This window comes from Peromyscus maniculatus, chromosome 6, assembly GCF_049852395.1.
Source record: "Peromyscus maniculatus bairdii isolate BWxNUB_F1_BW_parent chromosome 6, HU_Pman_BW_mat_3.1, whole genome shotgun sequence".
In the NCBI taxonomy this organism is placed as follows: Eukaryota; Metazoa; Chordata; class Mammalia; order Rodentia; family Cricetidae; genus Peromyscus; species Peromyscus maniculatus.
This window is the reverse complement of record NC_134857.1, coordinates 7,969,505-7,995,942: the sequence shown is the minus strand read 5'-3', so window position 1 is coordinate 7,995,942 and position 26,438 is coordinate 7,969,505. Positions and strand designations below refer to the sequence as shown.

Below are 26,438 nucleotides of genomic sequence, written 5' to 3'. Positions count from 1 at the left end.
AGAATAGGTTGTATTAAAAAAGATAAAGACCAAAACTTGAATTGAAGCTGGGGTGATCAAATCTGTTCCAGAGAGCAATAATGTGCCACTCACAGGTGCTTCAGCATCAGAAGACCTGTGGACCGGTCACCTCAGTGAATGACCATCCTTGTCATTGAATAGTGTGTACATTTTGACTTTGGCTCCATAATTTCACTAAGTCACTTGAGGATGTTTCATCAGTAATTATTTCTGGAAGGAAAGAAAGCAAATCTAAAGAAAGAAACTAAGTACACTGTAGCAAGAAGTAACTCTAAAATCATGCTTTAACTTCTTACCATATTTTCAGCTGTACAAAACCTTTAGTTTGAAGATTTTTAGACTGCTGTTAATTTGAAATCTGTTCATCTTACTGTGGAGTTTGATTTGTTCGTTTGTTTGCTTTCTGTTTGTTTTTAAAGATGTTTCTAATTAGACTTTTTAAAAGAAGAATGGAATCTGGTTGCTATTTTATGATAGAACCTGAGACTTTGTGGTTCTTCATGTCCTCTGTAAAACTTGGTGTCAGAGTCATCAGATTTGAGGTTGTCCCTTCTATTCTGCTTTATATTACTGCCCATCAGGAAATGGGAACCTGGTGAATATATAATGGATTGTAAAATATTTTAATGTGTAACTTTTTCAACTGTGAAACTGACTATTGGTTTTTTTTTTTTGATGAAAACAGCTGCTCATAAAGTATTTTGTGTAAAGTGTAGTTCTTATTAATCAGGAAATGATTACTTGATTAGATATATATGCCCTTGAACTTTATCCAAAACTCATTGGTAATCGTCATAGGCAAAGCACAGTCCGTGTGTGTTCTCTGCCAATCAGATGAATAGCATCACAGAAAAGATGAAGAGCCTGCCTTAAGGGTACACTGGAAACCTCATAGCACACAGACCTCGGTTTGTTCCTTGACATCATTTTTGTAAACTTGTTTGATTTGTAGTTTGGACGTAGTCCATGCCTGCCAGCTCTTTGGAGAAATGAAATTTCCAGCAGTATGTTACACCCTGTATGTTCAACTTTTCTGAATATTACAGTGTCTACTTTTTTCTATGTCTCTGCAAACTACAGACCTGGGCTGGACCCTCACACTCAAGAATTCACCTTGAGAGCTATTCTGATGTTCATGACATCGCAAAAACAGCCAATTGAAAGGCATTCTGGGGCACTGTAGATAGTGGTGTTTCTACTTCAGATGTGTGGGGAAAGGGGGATGGAGGAAGGGCCTGGGAAGGGGCTGGAAGTCACAGGGATGTATCACACATACTAGAAAGGAATCACTTCCAGTTTGGGGTTTTGAAGGCTGAACTCAGTCTTGACAACATCTTTAATTAGTAACTCAGTGGCAGAGCAGTAGAGCTGAGCTGTCTTAAACAAAGAAAAGCATTTCAGTAATTAAAACTAAACCCATCTGGGTCATGACCCAGGAGGTCTCTCTCTCTCTCTCTCTCTCTCTCTCTCTCTCTCTCTCTCTCTCTCTCTCTCTCTCTCTCTCCTTATAAAAAAATTGTTTTTATTCTGGAAAGATGTTGGGCTCTGGCTTAGAAGAATTGTGCTCCTGATAAACCTGGTAACTCCATCTCCAAAGGTTCATAAGGGAAGTAGCTAAACTGCCATTCTGTGCCTCAGGCCTCACAACATAGACTCTGCAGAGCCCTGCATGTCTTATATGTACAGGTCAGATTTGGCATGCCTTACAGTTTGTGGGGGTCGGGGGCTAACATTTCATGGCTCCAGCTGCTTGGGAAAGCTCTGTAGTCAGAGCAGCCTGTGGTGCCAGGTCTTGAGTCCGGCATCCTTAGCTTGTTTACTCTCTTACTGTTTTGTTAGCATGGATCAAGGATCTTTAAGGAAAGGTGTAAACACATGGGAAGGTTCTGAAGTTCAGAAGCGATTGGAGTTTATTAGGAGTCGCCCAGATTGCAGCGGCAATCTTGAGTGAGTTTGTGTGGAGTCTTCATTTGGTGGAGGTTGTGCACCTCCGTTTTTTATGCAGTGCCTTTTCCTTTGCTTGGCTTTTGGGTATGGCAGGTCTCGGCCGTGCAAAGGCAGTGGGCACTGGAAGAGGATTCTCTCACTTGTCAGGTGTCAGAATGTTTGCTGGCAGGCAGGATTAAAATGAGTCTCTGTGTGGTGTATTGTTAGGGCTGATTTTCACTACTAACAGTAGACTCCATTCTTCATGTTAGTAAGTACAGAAAGAAAAAACCATAAACCAAGTGGACTTTCTACAGCCTCATCTATTGTTTCACAGTAGTAATTTTGTGACAGAATGGTGTATATTTTTACATACTGTTTTTGTCCATCTAGGTTAGTGAGGAGGCAGAAAACCTTCAGTGTTTCCTACTAAAGTATGGGAATGTGACTCTGTTGTTAGAGAGCCTGGCTATTATGCATGGAGTCCTGGCTTTGAGCCTCAGCACCGCATAAAAGGTCTGATGACACATGCCTATAATCCTAGCACTTGGAGGTAGAGGCAGGAAGATCGGAAGTTCAAGGTCATCCTCAGCTGCAATTACTGAGTTCAGAGTCATCCTAGGATACCTGGTCTCCAAAACGTTTGGTGTGAATTTCCAAACATAGTTATTTCTGTTGATTTAGAAGAAAAAAAAAATCCTGTTGTCGGGTTTAATGCATGTTCCTAAGAATAGCTGGGAAAATGAGGCTTTATTTCTAGAAATGTTTTTTATTATGGTGATGTTGTAGTGATGGTAATTTTTTTAGGGTTTTGTCATTTTATCGTTGGCACAGGGTCTTGCTGTATATATAGTCCAGGCTGGCCTCAAACTCAAGATGCTCTCTATAATATTGAGAATACAGGTAGCATACCCCCACCCCCCAAGGGCTCCAGGAATCCAGGTTTCAAATGCATTTGATGGTTTTATTATAATTCAGTCTTTGGACTTAGCTTGGCTAAATAAAATCTAAAAGAATGCATTGCGTTCAAACATAATACTTTAGTACCTTGGGGAATGAAGTACTACAGAAAGACGACCGCACACCACTCGTGCATGGAGCTTGCTCTCCACTTTCAGCCAGATTGTTTCTCTCCATTTTGTTCATTCAGTAAGTTGACTGTGTAAGAGGAACTAGTTAGAAACATTCTTGCTGGGCCATGGTGGTGCACGCCTTTCATCCCAGCACTTGGAAGGCAGAGGTAGGCGGATCTCTCTGAGTTTGAGGCCAGCCTGGCCTACAGGTTGAGTTCCAGGACAGCCAGGGCTACATACAGAAAGCCTGTCTCAAAAAGAAAACCGTTCTTAGTGTTCTTCTAACCCTTGCCCCAGAAGTGCGTAGCACAGGAAGGCTCCATAAGCTGTTCACTAGAGCAGCTCTTCTCCACCTAGGGGTCATGACCTTTGGGATCAGATGCCCCTTGACCAGGGGTTGCCTGAGACCATCAGAAAACACAGGTATTTACATTATGATTCATAACAGTAGTAAAGTTATAGTTATGAAGTAATATCAAAATAATCTTATGGTTGGGGGTCACCACAACATGAACTGTGTGCATTAAAGGGCCGCAGCATTAGGAAGGTTGAGAACCACTGGCTTAGAATGTGGACAGCTACAGCGCGACTCAATCGAAGACCTCCTCTGTCATACTGTCCCAGCAAGGAGTGCATGCAGCCTGTGACTGCACTCATTGCTAGTGACCACTGTCAGTGTCTGCTTGTCCCTAACTGCACAGTCTGTGCCATCACGCTCTTCATTAAAAAAGAAAGAAAACTTACCTTGTGTCCAAATGGTCCTCAGCATGTGGTGTAAGCCAAGAGCTGTGAAAATCCCTTTGGCTGTTTCTCTTCGAAGACAAATGAATGTTGCTATGAACAGGGTCTAGTTAGATTTGAGTTTTCTACATAATTACTTGATTGAAAAACTGAATCAAGCCAGGCATGGTAGCACTCCCAGCACTCAAGAGGCAGAGGCAGGTGGATCTCTATGAGTTCAAGGCCAACCTGGTCTACAAAGTAGGTTCCAGGTTTTGTAGGTTCTACAAAGCCAGGACTCTTACACAGAGAAACCCTGTCTAGAATTCTGAAAAAGAAAGGGAAACTCAACCAATTTTTTTTCTTCCCTAGCAGTAAGTGCTAGAGAAATGAATGCTATTGTCTCTAAAGCATTAAGAATTGTTAACATATCTTGGCTAGTTGGTTAGCATTCACAGTATCTATCACTCAGTGATAGAGCATGCCTACCATAGTGCATAAGGCTTTAGGATCAACTCCCAGTAGTAAAACCAAGAAAAATTAGAGGCTTGAGTACTAAAAAGGATTTAGATGCTTGTGTTTCATGCTGCTATTTATATACATAGGAGTAGGTGTGAGTATATGTGTAGAAATGGGATATTTTCTCATGTCTGTTGGAAACTAGAGTCTATACATGAAGTCAGTTTAGAAGCAACCTGCTTTGCCTTCCGTTACAAACAGTGCAGAAGGTGAGCTGCCTTTGACTGGTAACAGACATGAGCATTGATGTTCCTGCTTTCACAAAAGCCCATCACCGCTTAAATTTTACTGGACTGCCAAGTGACTTGAACTTCAAATTGACTCTCTTCTCCAACTTAATGTCTGTCTTCCCTGGGATGAACCACTAGTCAGTGTCTGCTTGGGAAACCTCTGTGGTTGATGAAGCACACACCTGAGGCTTCGGTGTTGAGATGGTAGGGGAAAGCACAAAACTGTATTGTTAAGTTGGAAGTCAGGTTTATTTATTAGGAAATGGGTTTATCTTTAATTTGAGAAAATGACAGAATCTCCATTTACAGTTTTTCTTGGACATGCATAGTGTGTTTTATTATGGGGACGTTTGGTATACAAAGTATAATCCACAACCTTTACACAGCACATCAGTTAGCCAAGGGATAAGAGAAGGGGTAGTTGAGGGACGCCTGTCAGAGCTTACCTGCTCCCCACTGCCACCAAACACGACCAAATAGGCTGCTGCAGCTCAGCACAGGGATGTCCAAGCTCCTGGCATCTCCGTTCTGCAAGTTATCAGAAACTAAGCCTGCTGGTTCACATGCCCCGTCTTTAAGCCTGAAGGTCATCAAAAGAGGCATTTCCCAAATACCTACACCTGCGAAGCTGTGAATGGAAATAAAGCCTGTTCTGAAGCATGTTTCCTCGGCCCACAGTAGAGAGAAGGTGAGACTCCATAGCTGTTACTCTACTGAGTTATCCACTTAGCTAATTTGAGACTTGAAATTAATTACTAACAGGCTTTAAACTGGCTTAGAATCTTGTGACTGATTACAGCAACATGTCAAAAGTTGTTTGAAAAGTCTCATTCTTGTTGTTTCCAATGAAGGATTTTCATTTTTGTGTGTGGATCTGTAAAGGCACGTTGAGGAGCTTTGGAAAAGCAGCCAGCTCTTAAGCTCAGATGTTCATCATAAACTGGAAGGCCTTGCTGGAAGTCTTGGGACACTTACAACCTCAGTTGACATTTTTTTTTAACTTTTATGTGTATGAGTTTTTTGCCTGCATGTATGTGTAAGTCACTCATGTAGTGACTGCAAAGGCCAGAAGAGGGCATTGGACGTCCTGGAACTGAAGTTACAGATGGTTGCGAGCCGCAATGTGGGTACTGGGAAGCAAATGCTTTTTGTTTGTTTGGGGTTTTTGTTTTTGTTTTGTTTGTTTTGTTTTGTTTTTGTTTTTTAAGACAGGGATTCTCTGTGTAGCTATGACTGTCCTGGACCAGGCTGGCCTCGAACTCAGAGATTCTCCTGCCTCTGCCTCCTGAGTACTGGGATTAAAGGTGTGCGCCACCGCCGCCCGGCAGAAGCAAGCATTCTGAACCGCTGAGCCATCTCCAGCCCTCTGGCTGATTCTGTTACAGAACACCGACTGTCCCAGTGAACCATTCTCCAGCATGCAGTATTTGATGTGGGGGTTGGACTCAGGTGCAGCTTAGCTCACACTTGTATTTGTTTCTCCTGTTCCCACAGTGTGCAGAGACTGAAAGGGCTTAGGGGAAGGATAATAAATGCCACAAAGTAAAAAGAGCAGCTGCGTGACAAGGTCACGTACAAATCAATGTAAGGTGGATTTTCTAGGCAGCAGCTTTCCCCTTGGAATAGAGGGTAAGGGCAGAACAAACTACAATAAATGGGGCGGACCTGGATTTTCTCCCGTTGTTGGCAGTTTTGATCTACTTGTAGTAAATGAACTGCTAGCTATGAGTATGTGTACGTGCGCTGTCTACACGCCTGCATGCATGTGTCGGTGTGTGGAGACCAGAGCAACTTCAGGTGGTGGTCCCCAGTCGCTGTCCATGTTTGAGACAGGGTCTCTCATTGTGGTGGTCACAGATTTGCTATTCTGGCTGTCCCCGGTGTTGAGGTTCCAGGTCCAGGCCAACAGGCCTGCTTTGTCTTTGTTGTTGTGTTTGCTTGCTTATTTTTGTTTTGTATGCGTCTGAGAAACCAATCTCAGGTTCTCGTTTACCAACTGAGTCATCGCCCCAGCTCCCACTGCCTTTTTCTGTGAGAAACGTCATATGAACTGCACGTGCTGGCAGCTGAGTGCGCCACAGACAGACGGACTCAGGAACGGCTTGTTTCGGGCCAGCATGTTCCATGGAGAAATGAAGTTATGTAGAGGAGTGCCTTGAATTCATTTTACCTACGAGGAGAAAGGTGCTCCCGTGGCTTATCTGGGGAGACTGGGAAAAGACAGACTGTTGAAACTACATGTTTTTAGAATAAATAGAAAACAGCCAACACTTGAAGAATGGTTCCCCTGTGGAAAGCTGTGATGCCTGCCTTTGCCCTGTACACAACAGGTTTGTAAGCAGATAGCACGGTTTAGTGCTGGCGATCAAATCCAGAGCCTGTGTGCTAGGCAGGTGCTCTGTCTGGAAGCTATAACCCCAGCTCTGTTCTTAGACGAGATCTGTATGTAGCCCAATCTGGCTTTGAATGTGATCCTCCTGCCTCAGCCCCCCAAGTGCTGGGATCACAATGCTCCGCCATGCCTGGCAGCGCTCAAGTCATCAGCTGGAGCATCTCGGGATGGGAGCGGTGCGGCCGCCTCTTCAGCTCTCTGTTCCTTCCCTGGCTCATCGTCGTCACACTGCAGGGCGGCGAAGACCTGCGCCTGCCCACAGAATGTGCTCTGCCTCCTGCCTGCACTCTCACCACCATGCTGTACTGTTCACACTGAAGGGATAAATGCTGTGTCAACCTCACCAAGCCAACAATCAGGGCCCCACCCAGCAAAGTCAACAAAGGCCAAAACAAGCAATGAAAGACAACCTTGTGGCCAGACTTCCTCAGGACGACTCCCGGCTGGCCATCGGGACTGTAGAAGCAAGTGAAAGTTCCATTTCTGTGATCGAAGAATTCCTTGATGTCCCGGGCAGTGTTAAGCAGATCATCCCTGTCTTGGTGACACTTGGGTGTGTAAAAGCACTGGAGATTGGAGGAGGAAAAACAATCTAATGATTTCTAGTTTTCTATATTGGATGCAGTCATTTTTAAAGTCACACATTGAAAAGCGGGCGTGTGTGTTGTGTGTGTGTGTGTGTGTGTAGGCACAGTGGCCAGCATGAAGGGCTCCAGGCGAATGTTACGGTGAGGGTCATGGTATTTGACATGGTCATCTTGCATAGTGTGGAGGGAAGGGGAGGGTGGGCGATAGGGCTTAGAATGAAATGACTGTCTCTTAGCAATCGGGCTCCCGTGCTGAGGGGACGACAGGACTGAGACATGGAGCAAAGGTGCTTGCTGCCAAGCCTGACCACCTGGGTTCTAGCCCCAGGATCACACGGTGGGAGGAGAGAACTGATGCCTGTGAGTTTTCCTCATACCTCCACACACCATGGCATGAGTGCCTACACACACACACACACACACACACACACACACACACATGCGCGCACGCACGAACGCGTGCGCTTTTAAATGTATGACTTTAAAATAGACTGCATCCAATATAGAAAACTAGAAGTCATTAGATTGTTTAATCACCCACAACACTGTTATAGCATGTCATCTAATAAGACCGTCATAGTTAAGTGTAACTGTGAACTGTAAATCACATGAACCAGTATGTAATTTATTTATAAGTTCTTTAAATGTCTTAAGAATTACTGCCAGGTAGTGGTGGCACACGCCTTTAATCCCAGCACTTGGGAGGCAGAGGCAGGTGGATCTCTGTGAGTTTGAGGCCAGCCTGAACTATAAAGTGAGTTTCAAGATAATCAGGACTACCAAGAGAAACCCTGTCTGAACCCTACAGCAAAAAAAGAATTACCAACTTGGCTGAAGAAAGACTGCATTCATTCATTCTAGCCAGGACTACAATGGGGAGACACTGCCCACTTAGGACTTCACACTGAGCCAGGAAACTGGAATATACCTCTCCTTTCTGCGTGCCCATTTCTCTTCCAAGACTGCTGCTAGCTCCATTTATCCTGATGGAATACTTTGAACATATCCAGTTGGTAGAGTCCTTGCCTAGCATACACAAATCCCTGGTTCAGTCCTCAGCCACTTATAACAAGACGTGGTAATCCCAGTACTTGGGAAGTAGAGCTAGATGATTCCAATTGTAAGGTCATCCTTGGCTACATAGCAAGTTTGGGAACATCCTGGCCTATGTGACACACACCCTCCAAAAAAGCAAATGTTCACTAGAAGGAAACTGGCTCTCCACAGACGGCTTGTGCCCAGCTCAGGACCGCACTCCGGAAGGGCAGCAGAGAGAGCTCTTAGATGGCAAAGCCATGTTACCTTGGGGTTGCTTCTGACCGCCTCATCGTCATAGTGGAGAAGCACTTTCTGGCCTGAGTGGGTGAGGTTTACGAACACCTGCAGACAGGGATACCCGCCCTGGTCCTGGCAGCTGCCCTCACAGGTGAAGGCGAAGTTCAGCCAATCATCTGCAATGTGTGTGTGGACGGTGGTGCAGTTTGATTCTTCTCTGTTAGAGCTGTGAAATAAAAAAGTGTTCTTCCTAAGTAAGGAAGCTGCTGGAAAGTCAAGTTCTGCCTTCTAAGACACCACCAGACACCAGCACACCCCAGACACCAGCACAAACATCACATCTTGATCAGAGAGCGTGAGGGAGACAGATGGGAAAAGAGCAAGGTGGCAAGTGCCTCAGTTCTGATCCATGGGGAGCATTTCCTCTCCACCAGTCCTAACACAATACTGTCAGACTTTAGATTCACCTGAATGAGTTCACTCATTAGCATCAAAAGTGCCCAGTGTGGATTCCAGGTGATCTCTCCCAGAGACTCTAGCTCAGGAGGTCTGAACTGAAGCCTGAGACTCTCTTATACTAGCTGGGCGGTGGTGGTGCATGCCTTTAATCCCAGCATCTGGGAGGCAAAGGCAGGCAGATCTTTGAGTAAAAGGCCAGCCTGGTCTACAGAGTGAGTTCCCGGACAGCCAGGGCTACACAGTGAAACCATATCTTGACTTCCCCTTCCCCCCAAAAATGCAAGTACTAGGAGAAATTAAGTACCATTACCTGATGGGGGGAATGTCATTCTGTATGCTGTGAGTATGTGTTGTTCTGATTGGTTGATAAATAAAGCCATTTGGCCTATGGCAAGGCAGCTTAGAGGCAGTCAGGAAATTCAAAGAGAGAGACAGGAAGAAGGCAGGGGGAAGACACCAGAGAACTGCCAAAGGAACAACATGTAATGGGATGCAGATAAAGCCACAGAAGATATGGCAATACATAGATTAATAGTTATGGGCTAATTTAAGATATAAGAGCTAGCTAGCAAAAGGCTTGAGCCATGGCCATACAGTTATAATTAATATAAGCCTCTGTGTGTTTACTTGGGGGACATGAGTGGGAGAGACACAGGAAAACTTTCAGCTACAATTACCCTAAATACTGAGCCACCAAGAGTCACACTTGGACAACCCATCATCCTTCATGTCATTTTTTTTTTTTTTTTGACATATCTACCAGCTTCCTGGTGAAAGTGAGCCTTTGGGAGGGGTTCTGGTAGTGAGGCTGATTCTACATCCTGCTCTGCTTCCAGAGGTAGAAGCAAGTGTGTTGAGATCTCCACTGGGAGACAGGCTGACTTTGTGCCTTTGAATTCCTTAGGGTGCCAAGCTACATCCTGTTCATCTTTATGCTCCAGGGAGTGTGTCATGACGGCACATGCTACAAGCTCCATCACATTGGACCTAATTACATTTTCTTGGAAAACACTACTAAGAGCTTGCCCTGTGTCATGTACACATAGTATCTAGGGTACTGTACTAGTTACTCCTCTGTTGCTATGGTAAAACTCCATGACCAAAGGCAACTCAAGGAAGATAGTTTATTTTTGCTTATGGGATAAGTCTTCCATGGGAGGAGAGGGACATGGCAGCATTAGGTGCGAAAAGTTGTCCTGACTGATGATTGATGTTGGAGAGCCCAGCCCACTGTGGGGGACACCATCCCTAGGCAGATCGGTCTGGACTTTTTAAGGAAAACTAGCTGAGCATAATAACCAAGTGAGCCAGAGAACAAGCCAGCAAGCAGCATTCCCTTCATGGTTCCTGTCTTCAGTTCCTGCCCTGACTTCCCTCAATAATGGACTCTGACCTGGAAGTATAATCCAAATAAACTCTTTCCTCCCCTAGGTTGCTTTTGGTCATGATGTTTATCATAGCAATGGAAAGAAAACTAGAACATATGGACACCCAGGAGACAAGACTCCAGGCATGTCTGTAGGAAGTTTCTAGATTGGACTGAGAGGGAAGACCCACCCTAACTGAGGTTCCGTGGGCCGGGACCCCGGACTGAGTGAAAAGAGAAAGACTACCTCACCGCTCCTGTCGTCTCTGCCACCCCCACCACGCTGCCTTGTGCGCTCAACGTGGGAGCCAAAATAGACACTTTCGTGAGTTGTTTCTCATCTGGTGTTTGGTCACAACATGAGAAAAGTGGCTAACAGACTGTCTGTGGACTCTGCTCCCCACGAGCCCTCCTACACAAGGCAAAGTGCAGGTCCCTTTTATTCCCACTGACTTTTAAAGCAGTTAAAAAAGCCCCGTATGGAGCCAGCGCTTTCCTCCACTCTGTGTCAGCCACAAACAACTGTGTTCCTCTACAAGGAGTGGAAGGCATGGAGTTGGCTGTGTGTGCCAGCAGGGGCCACGGCAAAATGTTGGGGTGGATCACAGGAGGCAGGCTAGGAGGTGGAGGACCTCAGACCACACAAGCCAAGTAGTACGGGCAGTCTCTAGAATCCTCTAAAGCACCTAGAAGAGAATTCAGTCCAGCTGATACTGATAGGAAAACTAGGTCAGATTCCTGGACTCGGGAGGTGTGAGCTGCCAACTGTTAAGCCAAGTGCACAGTGCTCCACTACAGCAGCGATAGGGAACGATACAGATGCTCTGGACGTGTCAGAGTGACTGCAAACCTGAAGAAAAACACTTAGAAGTAGCCTAAGAAAAATGTTAAGCAAGTGAAAAATCACAGAAATGAAAAAGTACTTACTTGTGCCAGTGAGACAGTGAAGGCGTTTGCTGCATGAAACCTGACCACCTCAGTGCAATCCGCACACCCCACGTGGTAGAACTAACTCCTCACAGTGGCCTTCAGACAGAGTGTGGCGTGTACACACACACACATCCACACACACACTATCTGCAGGAGTGTGGTGCACACGTGCACACACACTAATAAGCACATTTTAAATTTGAAATGAATTTAAGTTCTTTCTGAGCTTTAGTTCTGGCCTGCTTTCCTGCCTGTCTATTTAAACTCGGTGTCCTGAGGTACTGCTTTAAAGCTGTCTGTGTATCTGTTGGAATGTAAGTCCCCTGATTCCCAAGTGCTGATTGTGGTCTGGCTATCTCTCGGGGACCTCAGAGAGCTGCAATAGAGTGATACCCTCGGCACAAGGGCCAAGCCAGAACCCTTGATACAACGAAGTGTATTTAGACTTGAAAATGACGTTGTTACTTCAGTAGCTCTGTGTCCCTTTGCCATGCGTCCCTCTCTTTACTGTCTGAGAATTTCATCCATGCACATAATGTGTTGGGTCAAAGCCCACACCCTTTGCTCTTCCCATTCCCCTACCTCTTCTCCCTCCCAGCTCCATGTGTGTGCTGGTTTAACCCACAGAGGCCGCTCATCTGTATGCACAGTGTGGGACCATCTAGTGGAGCACGGCTAACCTCTCAGGGTGGGATCCCCAAAGAAACTGACTCCCTCTTCATCAGTCATCAGTTGCAATAGATCCTCTGCTAAGGTGGAACTTCTCAGGTGTCTCCCATCTCGGCTGGGGTCTGCTGGCTTGATCTGCAATTCTCTGTCCCTTTGACTAAAAGATTTGGGGTGGACAGAAAGGTGTGAGTCACCCTAGAAATCTGAACTGTTGTCGTTAAGGGACCGATCCCTCAGATGCTGAAGAATGACAAGGTGAGGCAGAAGTGACCACTGGCTGCTCAGGCAATGTCTTCACAGCTCCCATTAAGCAATTTTCAGAAATACTTAGAAATTAAAACAAGTATGAGTCACAGATTGACCTCAGCTTTCAGCCGATCTCCTGCGACCATCTCCCTGATACATCGCGTGTTTAAACAAGCAGCCCTTAGATCACATACTCCTTTTGCAGAAGACTCATGTTTGAGTCCCAGCACTCATCAGTCAGCTCAACCCCCCCCCCAACTCCAGCTACAGGAGACCTGACACCTCTGGCCTCCAAGGGCACACACCAACACACACACACACACATACACACACACACACACACACACACACACACACACACACACACACACACACACACACGATTCAAAACAAAAGTCTAAACTTCTGAGGCTCTCAAAATGGCTCAGAGGGGAAAGGCACCTACCTGCCAGCAACCCTGAAACGTGAGTCTAATCCCTTGGACCCATGTGGTTGAGAGTGAGAACTGATTCCTCAAAGTTCTTTCTTTCTTTCTTTCTTTCTTTCTTTCTTTCTTTCTTTCTTTCTTTCTTTCTTTCTTTTCTTTTTTTCTTTTTTTTCTTTTTTTTTTTTTGGTTTTTCAAGACAGGGTTTCTCTATGTAGCTTTGGAGCCTGTCCTGAAACTCATTCTGTAGCCCACGCTGGCCTCGAACTCACAGAGATCCGCCTACCTCTGCCTCCCGAGTGTGGGGATTAAAGGCATGCACCACCACTGCCCAGCTCAAAGTTGTTTCTTAATGAGGGTAGTTGGTTCTCTCTCTCTCTCTCTTCTCTCTCTCTCTCTCTCTCTCTCTCTCTCTCTCTCTCTCTCTCTCTCTCTGTCTCTCTCCCCTCTCTCCCTCTCTCCCCTTCCCTCCCCATCTTCCTCTCTCCCTCTCTCTGAATCTGCCCATATATGCAGATGTGTATGTGAACATCCATTTCTTCAGCTCACATAGACATGTGCCATGCAGTCGTGTGTGTGTCTGTGTATGTGTGTGTGTGTGTGTGTTTAAGGTGAGGGAAATTGACTAACAGAAAAAGGAGAGAAAGCTAGAAGGAACTCTGAGGAAGAGCTACAAATGTCTAACTCGAAGGTCACACAATCCCTTGTGGTTACAAGAATGAACTGGACTCTGAGCATCCTAGCAGCCACTGTAGTTAGGGGCAAACAGATGTGAGATTCCAGTGAGTTACCTGGCTGAGCAGGAGCAGAGAGAGGTTTCTCCTGGTGGTGATACCAGAGAGAAAGCTGGGCTGGCATCTCCTAGTGGGATGCTTTTGTGCTACCGACCATGCCGGTCTCAACTGGCGATGAGACCGTGTGCAGAAATACGTGTGGACTGTCAACGTGGAGTAGCTAAGGAATATTTCATTCCTCCTCCACCCTCCACTGTCTCCAGCTTGGACAGGCAAGCCCCAGGGTGTGCTCAGGAGAATGGACTCCAGCGCTGGGCTGGACCCATCTGGAGGCTCTGGGTCTTGGCCTGTGTCTCACCTGAGCATGAAAGGCTTCAGCACGGTGGTCCCCAACAGGAAGAACATCAGCACAGAGGACGCCATCATGGCAATGCCCAGCAGGGTGGCGCGGTCCTCTCCAGCGCTCGATGGAAGCTTTGGGGACACCTTCAGCGGCTCTCCATCACTTTTGCCTGAGGCCGGAAGTGCCGTCCTTTGGAGGAAGTCAGAAGGATGCTGTGTGAGCTTAAGAGAGCTCAGGCATTTCTCAGGTGGCAAACCTGAGTCTGCCTCACGCAAAGGCTCAAGCAGCTTCCTGCAACACCCCAGATCCCATGCTCAACGCTGAGAACGGGTGCCATCAAAATAAGCCAATATGACATATTGTCAACTATTTTTTAAGATATGAAAAGCTAGGTGGGGAGTAATTTACATTATATTGGCAAATCATTGTGTGCTGTGTAAGCTCGTTGAAAGTGGATTCTGGAGCAAGGATGGCTCCCTTCTAGAAGACTCCAGTTTCTTTTTGTCAAGTACACTCCAAGACTTCTTGTCCTGGATCACACTTGTCCCTAAGTCTGTGTCTGAGAGAAAGGAGATATGGTCCCTAGTCTGAGAGAAAGGAGAATGGCAGACAGGTAAGAGTGTCACAGTAAGAGTGCAGGTAACAGTGCACAGCTTGGGGCCTGGGAAAATGGTAGTGGTTAAAGAGTTAGAAAACCCAAGTTCTCATTCCCAGATCCCAGGTGAATTCTGGGTAATCATTACAGATGCCTATCATTCCAGCGGGGGGGGGGGGGGGGGGGCCGGGGATAGTGATCTCAGAGCAAGCTGTCCATAGGAGTAGCCATATCAGTAAGCTCTGGGTTTGACTGAGTGGCCCTCCTCAATGTATACTACGGAAGAGCCCATCTAGAATGATTCAGGACATCAATCTAGTGCCTCCACACACATGCACACACATCCACACATGTGCAAACATACTCGCACATGTATACCACATACATAGGAAAATGGAAAATGAAAACAAATGGAAACGCACTGAGAGAGACTGAAGGAGGTCACTGTTGTTTGTCCCATGGCATGAAAATGCCTGCAACGGGAACCAGACGCTGGAAGAGGATGGAGAGAGCAGTGCCCTGCCTGCAGCAATCCCAGTCTCAGCTTCCAGCTTGGAGCTCTGGGCAGGGCTTCCTCTGCCCTCTCTGCCGCATGTCAGGAGCCCCTGGTTGGATGTTTTTCCATCTACCTGTTGCTTGCTATTTGTTCTTTGTGACATGCATTATAAACTCACTCATTTAAATCTGAAAGTATAGCTATCTTAGGTTATTCTCCCTGCAGAGGACATGATGGTGACTGTCTATGACTCCAGCACTCAGGAAGTAGAGGCAGGAGGATCAGGAGTTCAAGGTCAACCATGGCGTCATAGTGAGTTTGAGACCAATGTGGGCTACATGGGAGCCTGTTTTTTAAAAAGGAGCAGGGGACTGGTCAGCAGTTAAGAGTGCCTATGCTCTTGCAGGGGACAGTGTTGGACTCCCAAAACTCATATCAGGTGGCTTACAATGGCCTCTAACTAGTGTCAGAGAATCCAACACCCTCAAAAGAGGGTCCAAAAGGACTTCACAGACACCTGCATGATAGGTGTGCATACAGACACCCAGGTGCACACACACTTACACAGAAGAACTTTAAGTTCCTTTCTTAAAGGAAGGAGGGAGGGAGGGAGGGAAGGAGGGAGGGAGGGAGGGAGGGAGGGAGGGAGGAAGGGAGGAAGGGAGAGAGGGAGGGAAGAGGGAGAGGCTGTAACAAGACCGGGGACTGCTGAGCCCGGGGGCACCTCAGGAGAGCCATCGTATCCATGACTAGAACAGAGTGGCCTGTGTATGGCTGCCATTGGTCACTTGTGACACATGTTCGGGGCCTGCTTGTCTTTCAGTGAATCCCATGGCCTTTCTCGTGTGACTTCCTCACACTCTCATGAACTCCGCATGGAGAGCACTGCTGTAGAGCCACGTTTAGGATGAGTGACGACCTGGGACAGGAGGTTGCTCCCATTGTTGACGCCCACCCCCACCCATCACCTGAGTGAGACAGCATGACCTTGGTCTGGTCCACTGCTCACAGGTTCAAGGTCCCTCCCCACATCATCCCTCCATCTTTACACAAACCCACGCTCCTCTCTACCCTTCCCTCCCTTTCTCTTTCCTGTCCCAGGAGCTGAGATGGATCCATTCACAGGGATGTCTGCTGAGTGATGGAGGCCATTGCGGTCACACACAGTGGCAGCCACAAACAGCACCTGCTCGGCTTTTTCTGTCCATTTTTCCTAATGTGGTATTGTTTGCTAACACTTTAAAAATCATGATGGTTCTCATTAAAATGCTTATTGCTGCCTTTTGAGAACATCACAAGATCCACATTCCTGCCTTTGGACCACTGGCCAAACCGTGCTGGCTTCCCTGTGGTCCGGCCTCCCATTGCCGAGGCCCCTCCACTTCCCAAGGTCAGCAGCAGCCATTCATTTCCATCTTAAGAGGCTTCAGGAAATCATAAGCCGAAGAAATGCAGCTCCAAGTGTGAAAACTCAGGCCCCGCCAGTCTGCGGAGAAGGCTTACGAAGTTTTGAGCCAAGCCAAAGTCCCATGGAAGGACTTGCCGGTTCTGCTTTGCTCTCCAAAAGCTTATGCCATACTTTATACACACACACACACACACACACACACACACACACACACACACTTGTGTGGAGGTCTGAGGACAACTTGCTACACTCGCGTCTTTCCTTCCACCATGTGGGCTCCAGGAGCTGAACGCAGGTTCCCGGGTGTGCTGTTAAGTACCCTTTCCCACTGAGTGATTTTGCCAGCCCAGCTTGGGAATTTTTAAATCCCTCTCTATCTGTCTGTCTGTCTCTCTCTCTCTCTCTCTCTCTCTCTCTCTCTCTGTGTCTCTGTCTCTCTCTTACTATGTGTATGTGAGAGAGAGACAGAGACACAGAGAGAGACCATTTTGGTACTAATGTCCATGTGGGATCAGAGGAGAGTGTCTCTTTCTTTCATTTCTTTTTTAACCACTTCATATGCCAGGCTAGGAGCCTCTGGGGAGTCTCCTGTCTCCGCCACCCATTTCACTATAAAAAGCACTAGGATTACAGCTCTGGGGTTACAGGCGCAGACCACTGAACCTAGCAATTCTGTGGGCTGGGGGGGGGGTGTTGAACTCAAATCCTCACGCTTGCACAGCAAGTGCTTTGCCCACTGAACCATCGCTCCAGGCCCCTCCACTTTCTGTTCTGAAGCATGGTCTCTCAATGGGACCGGAGGCTGTGGCTCCTCAGTTAAGCTAGGCCGACCAGCCAGCAAGCCGAGCGGTACTCCTGCCTTCCCTCCGCCAGTGTCTGGCTTTGTGTGCGTGTTCTGAGCCATCAAGCATGGGTCCTCCAGAGGAAGTACCACTGAGTCATCTCCCCAGCCCTGTCTGCGTGCTCGGCAAGCTGCAGGAAAATGGCCTGACTTGTCAGATTCTGATCATCCTGGGCCAGACATGCCATCTCATCTATTTCTGCCCACTTTATACCAAGTATTTGTGAGAAATTGACAGTCACAGAGCTCCACTGTAAGAAAGTGACTTCATAGAGAGAGTGATAATGTAAAGTCATTGAAATTTGCACATAGATTCTCTTTAGAGAGGGTAGTTTATGCAGTACACACAGAAGACATCAGGTAGATGGGAACTAGAGTACCATCTGTAGTCAACATATCATATCTATGACTGTAAAAGTATGGGCTTCTACTTTAGCTGTGTGGCAAACTTCTAACCTACTCCAATTGGGCACACAATCAATGTTGACTAAAGCTTCAAGCGAAAACCACAAGGGACTAAAAAAAAAAAAAAGTACCTGAAAAGGGGAACCTTAGCTTGAGCATCTGGCCATAAGCTTGTAGAAATGCTCCCAAGAAGCTGAGGCAGGAAGACCATGAGTTTGAGGCCAGCCTGGGCAAGATTGTGTTTTATTTAAAAAAGAAGGAGGAGGAGGAAGGAAAGAAAAAAAGGATGAAAGAATGAGTGAAGAAAGAAAGAAAGGAAGGAAGAAAAAAGAAAGAAAGAAAGAAAGAAAGAAAGAAAGAAAGAAAGAAAGAAAGAAAGAAAGAAAGAAAGAAAGAAAGAAAGAAAGAAAAACAAACCAAAAGCCCATAGAACAAAAGACAGAGTAAAGTTTCACCTTCTGAGACCCAAGTTTGTGGAATGACAGGGACAGAGGCCACACAGGTCTATCTAGCCAAGTACAGGATTTAATATACCATTCAGCTGGAGCCTAGACTCCAAAGGACCTGAGATTCGGTGTCAGGGGAGTGTAGACATTATGCACACACCCTTCCATGGAAACCCACAAGAAGAGTCCTTTCTAAACCAGCATGCTGAGAAGAGGAAGGATATCCCAGCTGACCCTGGAATGGTTTGGGTTTTTTTGTTTGTTTGTTTTGTTTTTATACTTTAGTGTAAAAAAATACCTCTAATCCATAGTGATTGGGTTTCTAATTTAAAAAAAAAAAAAAAAGTACTACAAATTCTAATAATTCCCCTGGTAAGGAGGTAAAACCAGAAGTAGTTTCTCTTCCTCTTGGTTGAGAGTTCAACGTTCCCAGAGGTCAAGTGTGGGAATAGGTTCTTACAAAACATGGTGGAGAGAGGTGCTCACAGGTAAGCTCAACACTTGTGAGTGGAGGCAGGGGAATCTAGAGTTCAAGGCCAGCCTTGGCTGTACAGTAGTGAGTTAGAAGTCACCTGGCTATTTGAGACCCTATCTTAAAGAGAAGGTAAGTAAACATTTACTTTGGGCCTGTCTTATGTTGAGAGTGAAATTAAAGGCTGGAAAGTGATGTTCCTGTCCTTGGGGGTTCTCCAAGTCTGGAGTTAGGCTTGGAGCTGGCAGGGAAGTGTGGGGTTCCAGGCTGTCTGGAGAGAGCCCTGTGTGGGCCACTTCTGCTGTGCCTGGGGTGGGAAGGGTGCTGAGGAATGCTGACTTTGAAATCTGATTAGCGTTTTGCTAGCATGTGAATTTTAAGAAGAGGGAATACATGACAAAAATCTGAGAGAACTGGCATTTCAGACTCCAGATAAACCAACTAAATAAACTGGAATGTCATAACCTTGTGGCAGTCCTCAGGGACTTGGCATTCTGTGTTCTGGCTCTGTGTTTGCTTGTGTGGTTGGTTGATTAATTGAGACAGGGTCTTCCTCTGTAGCTAGGCTGGCTTTGAACTTATGATCCTTCTACCTCAGCTTCCCAAGTGCCAGGATTATAAACTTGAGCCAGCACATCAATGGAGTTTGTACTTGGATTCAATACTACCCCAAATTCAAAAACCTCAAACTAAGAAGTCAGATTAACACTGTCCCCTCTGACACCCAGAAAAGCTAACAAGTATCTAAAAGAAGAGTCTGTTCCAGCCTTGTTCTGGGAAACACCTCAGACTTCTAAGGACTGCATGTACATGCTCACACACCACATAACACAGAACAAAGAAACAGGGGCCTTTGGGTGCAAAACAAACAACCAGAATAAGAGAATCAGATCCACACCAAAAAATTTTTTTTCAGGTGTTTTGAAAAATATAGAATATACATACATGATATTTAAAGAAATAGATGATTAACATATCAAAAAATAAGACCCTCTAAGATATGACTAAGCTGATATGATTTTAAAAATCCAAACAGTGGCTGGAGAGATGGCTTAGAGGTCGGTAGCAAGGACTGCACTTCTGGAGGATCTAAGTTCGGCTCCCAGTACCCACACTGGCCACTCACAAAATCCTGTAACTCCAGGTCCAGGGTGTTCAGGGTGTTGTGAAATAGAATATTTGTTTAACTATGTAAATATGTGTTGCATTTGTTTATGCTGCATATGTTTAACTATGTAAAGATGTGTTGGTGTTTCACCTTGCCTTAGATTGGTCTAAGAAAAAGCTGAATGGCCAATAGCTAGACAGTAGAGGGATAGGCAAGGTTGGCAGGCAGAGAGAGAAAGGGAGCCAGCCAGTCAGCCAGGAACCAGACAGACAGACAGACAAAGAAGAAGCAGGAAAGCAGGATGGACAGTTCATAGATGAGGTAAATGAGCTTTGGGGCAGCACACAGATTAATAGAAATGGGTTAAGTTTAAAAAAAAAAAAAAGAGCTAGCTAGAAACAAGTCTAAACTAAGGCACACACACACACACACACACACAGAGTAATAACAAAATATCCAGGAAGACTTTCTAGAAATGAAAAAGTTAGGCAAGGTGAAACGTGCGAAGTGTGATGCCTCACGCCTGTAAGCCAACTCTTGAGGGGCAGGAGCACTGCCCTGATTCTGTAAGGAGTCATTGTGAGGCCCGAGGAGGACATCTGGCATCCTGCTCATCTGGCATCATCACTCCCCACCTTATTTATTGGAGACAGGGTCTATCACACGCCTAGAACCAGGATGGCAACCGGCATGCCCAGCAATCCTCCTGATTCTTCCAGCTATCACAACACAGACAGACAGTTACAGACGGACGTGTGACCACAGCCAGCTTTTCCCACGGGCTCCTGGGACTGGAACTCAGGTCCTCATGCTTGCATAGCAAGAGCCCACACATACTGATCCACATCCCAGCCCACTTTTGGCGATCCTGATACCAACCTGGGCTATTAGTTCAGCCATAGCAAGACACTGCCTCAAAAAATAAAGGACAGAGTGATGAGGCAGGAAGAACAAACTTGGTGATCAGACCTAATTATCAATTAGATACACCTGAAAAGATGAATAGTAACCAAGGATCTGGGTCTACAAAATATCCGAAGAGCAGTACAGATGGCTTTGAAAACAGAAGTTACAGATTTTAAAAGCATAGGTTAAAGGAAACAGAGGAAGGCAAGCATGTGCCCACGCCTGTGACCCCAGCAGTTAGGGGCTGGAGGCCGGAAGATTAGAAGGTCAAGTTTCATCACTGGCTACATAGTGAGTTGGAGGCTTGCCTTGTTTCCATGACAGCTGGTGTAAGAGGTGGAGAGAGGGAGAGTTGGGGGTAAGAAGATAATATTGTTATACATTTCTTACAAATCTAAAGCACTGACATACAGAAAGTTATCCATCAAAATGTCACAGAAAGCAAGCGAAGGGGCTAGAGAGACAGATGGCTCAGTAGTAAAGAGTGGGTACAGCTCTCTTGCAGAGGACCTGAGTTTGGGTCTCAGCACCCAAGTTCACAACTGCCTGTAATTCCAGCTCTGAGGGATCTGGCACTCTCTTCTGACGTGTGTGTGTGTGTGTGTGTGTGTGTGTGTGTGTGTGTGTGTGTGTGTACATGAGTGAAGTGCCCACAGAGGCCCAGAGGCATTGGATCCCATTGTAGCTGGAGTCACGGGTGATTATGAACTGCCTAATGTGGGCTGGGAACTGAACCTCGACCCCTTGCAAGAGCAGTGGGCAATGCTAGCCACTGCACTATCGATTGTCTCTCCAGTCCCAAGTCTGTCATTAAAAAATTTCTTTTATATGTACAAATGTTTTACCTGCATGTGTTTTGTGCACCACATTCATGTCCCTGGAGGCCAGCAGAGGACACTGGATCCCCTGGAGTTACAGAGGTCTGCAAGCCACTGTGTGGGTGCTGGGAACGAAACCTGGTCCTCTGCGAGAGCAGCCAGTGCTAACTACTACACCATCTCTCCAGCTCCTCAAGTTTGCCATTTTAAGTACAGTTCCGTTCCTGGATTAGTCCTGTCTTTATACTGTTTTAAACAAATGTGATCACGTTAGATAGTTTGGGATTTTTAAATATTGTATTTCTCACTTAATTTCCATGTCATTACAATTCTTTTAAGCTCTCTACTGATGATTTAACAGTCCACCAGACTGAGGTGTACAGCTCTGGCCTGCATCCTCAGAGTTGAACATTATTAGCTTGTCTTCAGTTGCTGAGACTGTAACAGCCCTGTCTTTGATGGACTCAGTGGTATTTACAAGCACCTTTCATCCCAGGATCTCAGAGTGATTAAGAACGATCTCATTTGCTCTCTAGTCAGTGAGATGAGTCAATAACATTGTAATTACCTTTTGCCAGGAATATTGATGTCCTGGGGACATCAACAACTATCCTCTGCTGCACTGTCCTCCCTGCCCTGTCCTCCCTGCCCTGTGCTCCCCGCCCTGTCCTCCCTGCCCTGTCCTCCCTGCCCTGTCCTCCCTGTCCTGTCCTCCCTGTCCTCCCTGCCCTGTCCTCCCTGCCCTGTCCTCCCTGCCCTGTCCTCCCTGCCCTGTCCTCCCTGCCCTGTCCTCCCTGCCCTGTCCTCCCTGCCCTGTCCTCCCTGCCCTGTCCTCCCTGCCCTGTCCTCCCTGTCCTGTCCTCCCTGTCCTCCCTGTCCTGTCCTCCCTGTCCTCCCTGTCCTGTCCTCCCTGTCCTCCCTGCCCTGTCCTCCCTGCCCTGCCCTCCCCGCCCTGTCCTCCCTCCCGCCCTGTCCTCCCTGCAGAGGGTGATGTTCCCACCAGTCCTGAGCACAGCAGAAGCCCCCGCGCCGTCTCAACCTGAGGCAACTGAGTTGTCAAGCACTTGAGCAGGCTAGCTTGCTAGCTGCACAGCCTTTCTGGGTGTGGTGGGGCAGGAGCCAGCAGCCTTGCCCTTGGACATCTCAACTGTGTGAGAACTGTTCCTTAGAAACTCTCTAGCTCAGCCACATGTCACGATTCACCTGGTGAGGATTCCCATGCATTTGTAACTCTGGGCACAGGGCATTTTCAACTAGCACCTTCCCGAAATGGGTTTCTGTGGAAAAAGAGGCTTTGGTCTTTGCTCTCACCCTTCTGGGTGCTTGTTTTTAATTACAAAACTGCTTAACAATTTTTTTTTTTTAAACAGCAAATGAGGCTGAATAACAGCCACCACCAAGTTCAGGGTGGGAGCAAAGAGCTCTCCCCAACTCTGTGTATCAGGAATGAAAGTGAGATGTAGGTGTGTGGGAGACAGACTGGACTGTCTGTCTTCTGTGTGAGGGGCAGACCTGACTGTCACCTGTGTCGTGAGCAGTGTGGGGACAGACCTGACCGCCTTCATGAGCAGTGTTTCAACTTTCACTTGCTGGCTTGGTCGCGGCTCAGTTTCCTGCCATGCAGAGACTCGCTGTAATCGCTCATAAATGCATTAGTTCACAGCTAGGAGAGTGGTCTGCTCTGTGGTCTGACCCTCCTACCTGCCTGAATCCCATCCCCAACCCATCCGACCCCCTCCTCCTTCTCCTTCACACCCTATCCCAGGAGGGTAGTTAAAACTGGAGGGGAGCTGGTACCCAGCCCCCACTAACAAGCCGTCCAAGCTTCCTGTGGTGGGAGAGCTTGGCTTCCAGGTGCACTCCTCCCAAGAATATGCCAACACATCTTTAAAATCTCATTACTCAAAAAGCCCTGGGCACTGATTTCCTCTCCTCTGCCCATTTCTGACTCTCCTGCCCCGGCCCTGGGACAGGCATGGGAGCGCCACTTCCTGAAGCTCATAACTCACCTGTTCTGCATACCCTTGGGCAGATGGGGGTCCTAAGATAACTCTTCACTTCCTCCTTTACGCAGCATAGCTGAGTGGTGCTCATCTACAATCTCTGCACTTGGGAGGTGGAGGCAGGAAGCTAAGGAGTTCGAGGTCAGCCTCAGTGACACAGCATGTTTTCAGTCACCCTGAGCTACCTGCGACCCTGTCTCAAAAACAAACAAACAATACCCAAAGCAATAATATAAAAAAGCTCGTGTACATAGAATATACAGACCTATCTAGTTTCGAGAGTTCGAGGAGAGTGTACCCCTGGGCTAGGGCACACTTAGATAAGAGTCACTATTTCAAGACGAGAAGGTGGCAGAGACTCGAAATCTTACAGCTGCCCAGATGGGGAGCTGGAGCCTGAGTCTTGGTCTGGACCATCGAGACTCCACCAATGGGACCAAAGGCTGGTGTCATTTCTTCACCCGAAAGGTATCTGCTGAGCACTGCCTGAGCGTTGGGACCCAGAGCCCACACCACCTGTGTGGCCTCTGCATCCAGGTACGTTGGTCCACACCTGGAATCCCAGCCCCGGAGAGGTGGAGGCAGGAAGATCATTCTTAACTGTATAGAGAACTTGAGGCCAGCCAGGTCTACAAAACCCTGTCTCAAAACAACAGGCAAAGATGGAGGTGGGTGCGGGGAGGTGGTGGGTGGTGGGAGGGCTGGGGAATAAGAGAGTGGAGTTTGCAGGTGCCTGGGAGGCATTGCAAGCTGGGCCTCCTCAGAGCACCTATCAAACTCAGCCTCCAACTCAGCACACCCTGCAGTAATGCACACAGCTTGTTTGGCAGGATGCACACGAATGGGAGATTCAGATGGGGACTTACCTCCCCTGGTGCCTCCGACCACCCTGCAGTGTGATTTGGACCGGGATGCTGAAGGGCTGCATGAGGCTGAGGCTGGCCAGAGTGGATGCTTCTTGCCTGAGTCGTGCCCTTCTAGAACTCGCGAAGCTTAATCATCATCGGAAATGGAGTCCCAGAGGGAGTTCCCAACTCCCTGCCTACACAGCCACCAGGAGCTCTGGTTCCTCCAGAGCTGCAGGACCTCTAGAAGTTTCCTAGAGAGGTGGGGGCTCAGGCAGTCAGGCTGGGCAGAGCAGAGCACTCAGGCACAGATTCTCATGAAGTACCTATGTGATTCTGCAGTCAACAATTCTCCCCAGCATCGCCTGCACCTGCACCACCTGTCACCTGTGTTTCCTCTGAAGCCACCAGGCGCATTGTCATAGAGACAAAAGGGCCATGGAAAGTTCTGAGCCCCCAGGGACTCAGTGTAATTGGAGACAGACATACCTAATACATTGCATATAAGAAGAAGAAATGTTCTGTCCCACATACATTCCTATTTTTCAAAAATTATGTTAGGGTACAGGCTTAACATAGCAGCCTTTTCTGGTTACTTGTCTGTTCTGGTTAAAAGAATTAGCTTCACAAACCTGCAAGATGACTCAATGGATTAAAGGGTCATCTAGCCGAGACTGGGTGGCCTGAGTTCCATGCCCAGACGACAGGTAAAGGTGGAAGGAGAAAGCCAACTCCACATACCTACACAAAAAGATCATGCACATACTCAAAAATCATAATATTAATTAATTTAATTTTTAAAATTGGCTTCACAGCAGACACAATAGCACACACCTCTGTTTCCACTCAGAAGGTAGAAGCAAGAGGATCAGAGTTCAGGGTCAACCTCAACTACAGAGTGAGTTTGAGAATGTTCTGAACTACCTGAGAACTCTGTCTCAAAAACGAAAAGTATTAGCTTATATATCATTACATGATTTCCCAAAATTTCTAAGACTCGGTGATGGGCTGGAGAATTGGCTCAGTGGTTAAGAGCACTGGCTGCTGTTCCAAAAAACACAGGTTCAATTTCCAGCACCTGATATGGTGGCTCACAGCCATCTGTAACTCCAGTTTTCAGGCATCTAGTGCCTTCTTCTGTCCTCTGTGGGCACCAGGCATATATATGGTACACCAACATACAGCCAGACAAAACATTCATATACATAAAATAAAACAAAAAATAATTGAAAACAGAACATATTGTGCCTGAAAGAATAACTTAAATGAAGAAGAATTTAGTTTGGCTCACAGTTTCATAGGGCTCAGCCTGTGGTTGCTTGGCAGGTGATAGAGGTGAGCTCATCACTTTGTGATGGGCAGGATACAGAAAAAAATACAGAAAGAGGCCAGGAGTAAAAGACTGCCCTCCCAATATGTACTGGTACCCTGGCTTCCTACACCTCCTAAAGTTCCAACATCTGTGGTAGAGTGGTACCAACATCTGTAGACCAATCCCCCAACTATGAGCCTTTGGGGGGACATTTTGTATCTAAACCATAACAGCTCTGGTGAGGCCCAGTTTACCTCTCAGACATGAGTCATTTCAGAAGAGGAACTCTGTTGAGAAAATGTCTCTAAAAGACTGGCCTGCAGGTAAATTTGTAGTGCATTTTCTTAATTAGAGACTAATGTGGTAGTGCCAAGCCCATTGTAGGTGGTGCTACCCCAGGTGGGTGGCGCTGGGTTCTTTCTCTAAGAAGGCAAGCAGACCAAGCCATGGAGGTAAAGCAGTGAGCAGCACCTCTCCATGGCCTCTGTTCCTATGTCCAGGTCCTATCCTGCTTGAGTTTCTGCCCTTGCTTCCCTCAGTGATGGACTGTGATATGGAAGTGTAAGCTAAATAAACCCTTTCCTCTCCATGCTGGTTTTGGTCATGGTGTTTCATCACAGTGAATTTGTTAGATTTCTGAAGTAGCTTAAAGAGCTAGGAGGCAGAAAGAGACCAGACTGACATCAGAAGAGACTGTTTATTTCAAAACTGAGAAGGGCAGACACTCTTCTGTGGGAAAGAGGTGCCTGTGAGGAGGGGAGGAAGGATTGGGGAACAGGACAGTTGTGAGGGGCTATGTGCATATCTTGCAGTTTCCCCTTGTCCTGGTTTTGCCTGCTCCATCCTGACAGGCTACAGGAGGGTTGAC

The 26,438-nt window shown here is 46.8% G+C and overlaps 2 protein-coding genes across 2 annotated transcripts in view; one reads left to right on the top strand and one right to left on the bottom strand.

Annotated features, from left to right (window-relative positions):
- The window catches only part of Znf639 (zinc finger protein 639), a 194,549-nt gene that overhangs the window by 137,183 nt on the left and 30,928 nt on the right, over positions 1-26,438 (top strand). The window lies entirely within an intron of this gene.
- On the bottom strand, positions 4,792-24,658 carry Kcnmb3 (potassium calcium-activated channel subfamily M regulatory beta subunit 3). The gene is made up of 4 exons (XM_042278931.2): positions 24,280-24,658; positions 13,931-14,104; positions 8,771-8,969; positions 4,792-7,447 (listed from the first exon to the last, which is right to left on the bottom strand). Exons 1-4 carry the CDS (start codon positions 24,339-24,341, stop codon positions 7,022-7,024), a joined length of 861 nt encoding a protein of 286 aa, XP_042134865.1. The 5' UTR covers positions 24,342-24,658; the 3' UTR covers positions 4,792-7,021.

What these genes read in the sequence shown, in the direction of transcription:
- Kcnmb3 (XM_042278931.2), bottom strand. Translation starts at nt 24,341, where the DNA reads ATGCAGCCCTTCAGCATCCCGGTCCAAATCACACTGCAGGGTGGTCGG. An exon ending in GGTCGGAGGCACCAGGGGAG is followed by an intron (nt 14,105 to 24,279) that starts GTAAGTCCCCAT and finishes CTTCCTCCAAAG; the next exon opens with GACGGCACTTCCGGCCTCAG. An exon ending in CGGTCAGAAGCAACCCCAAG is followed by an intron (nt 7,448 to 8,770) that starts GTAACATGGCTT and finishes TCCAATCTCCAG; the next exon opens with TGCTTTTACACACCCAAGTG.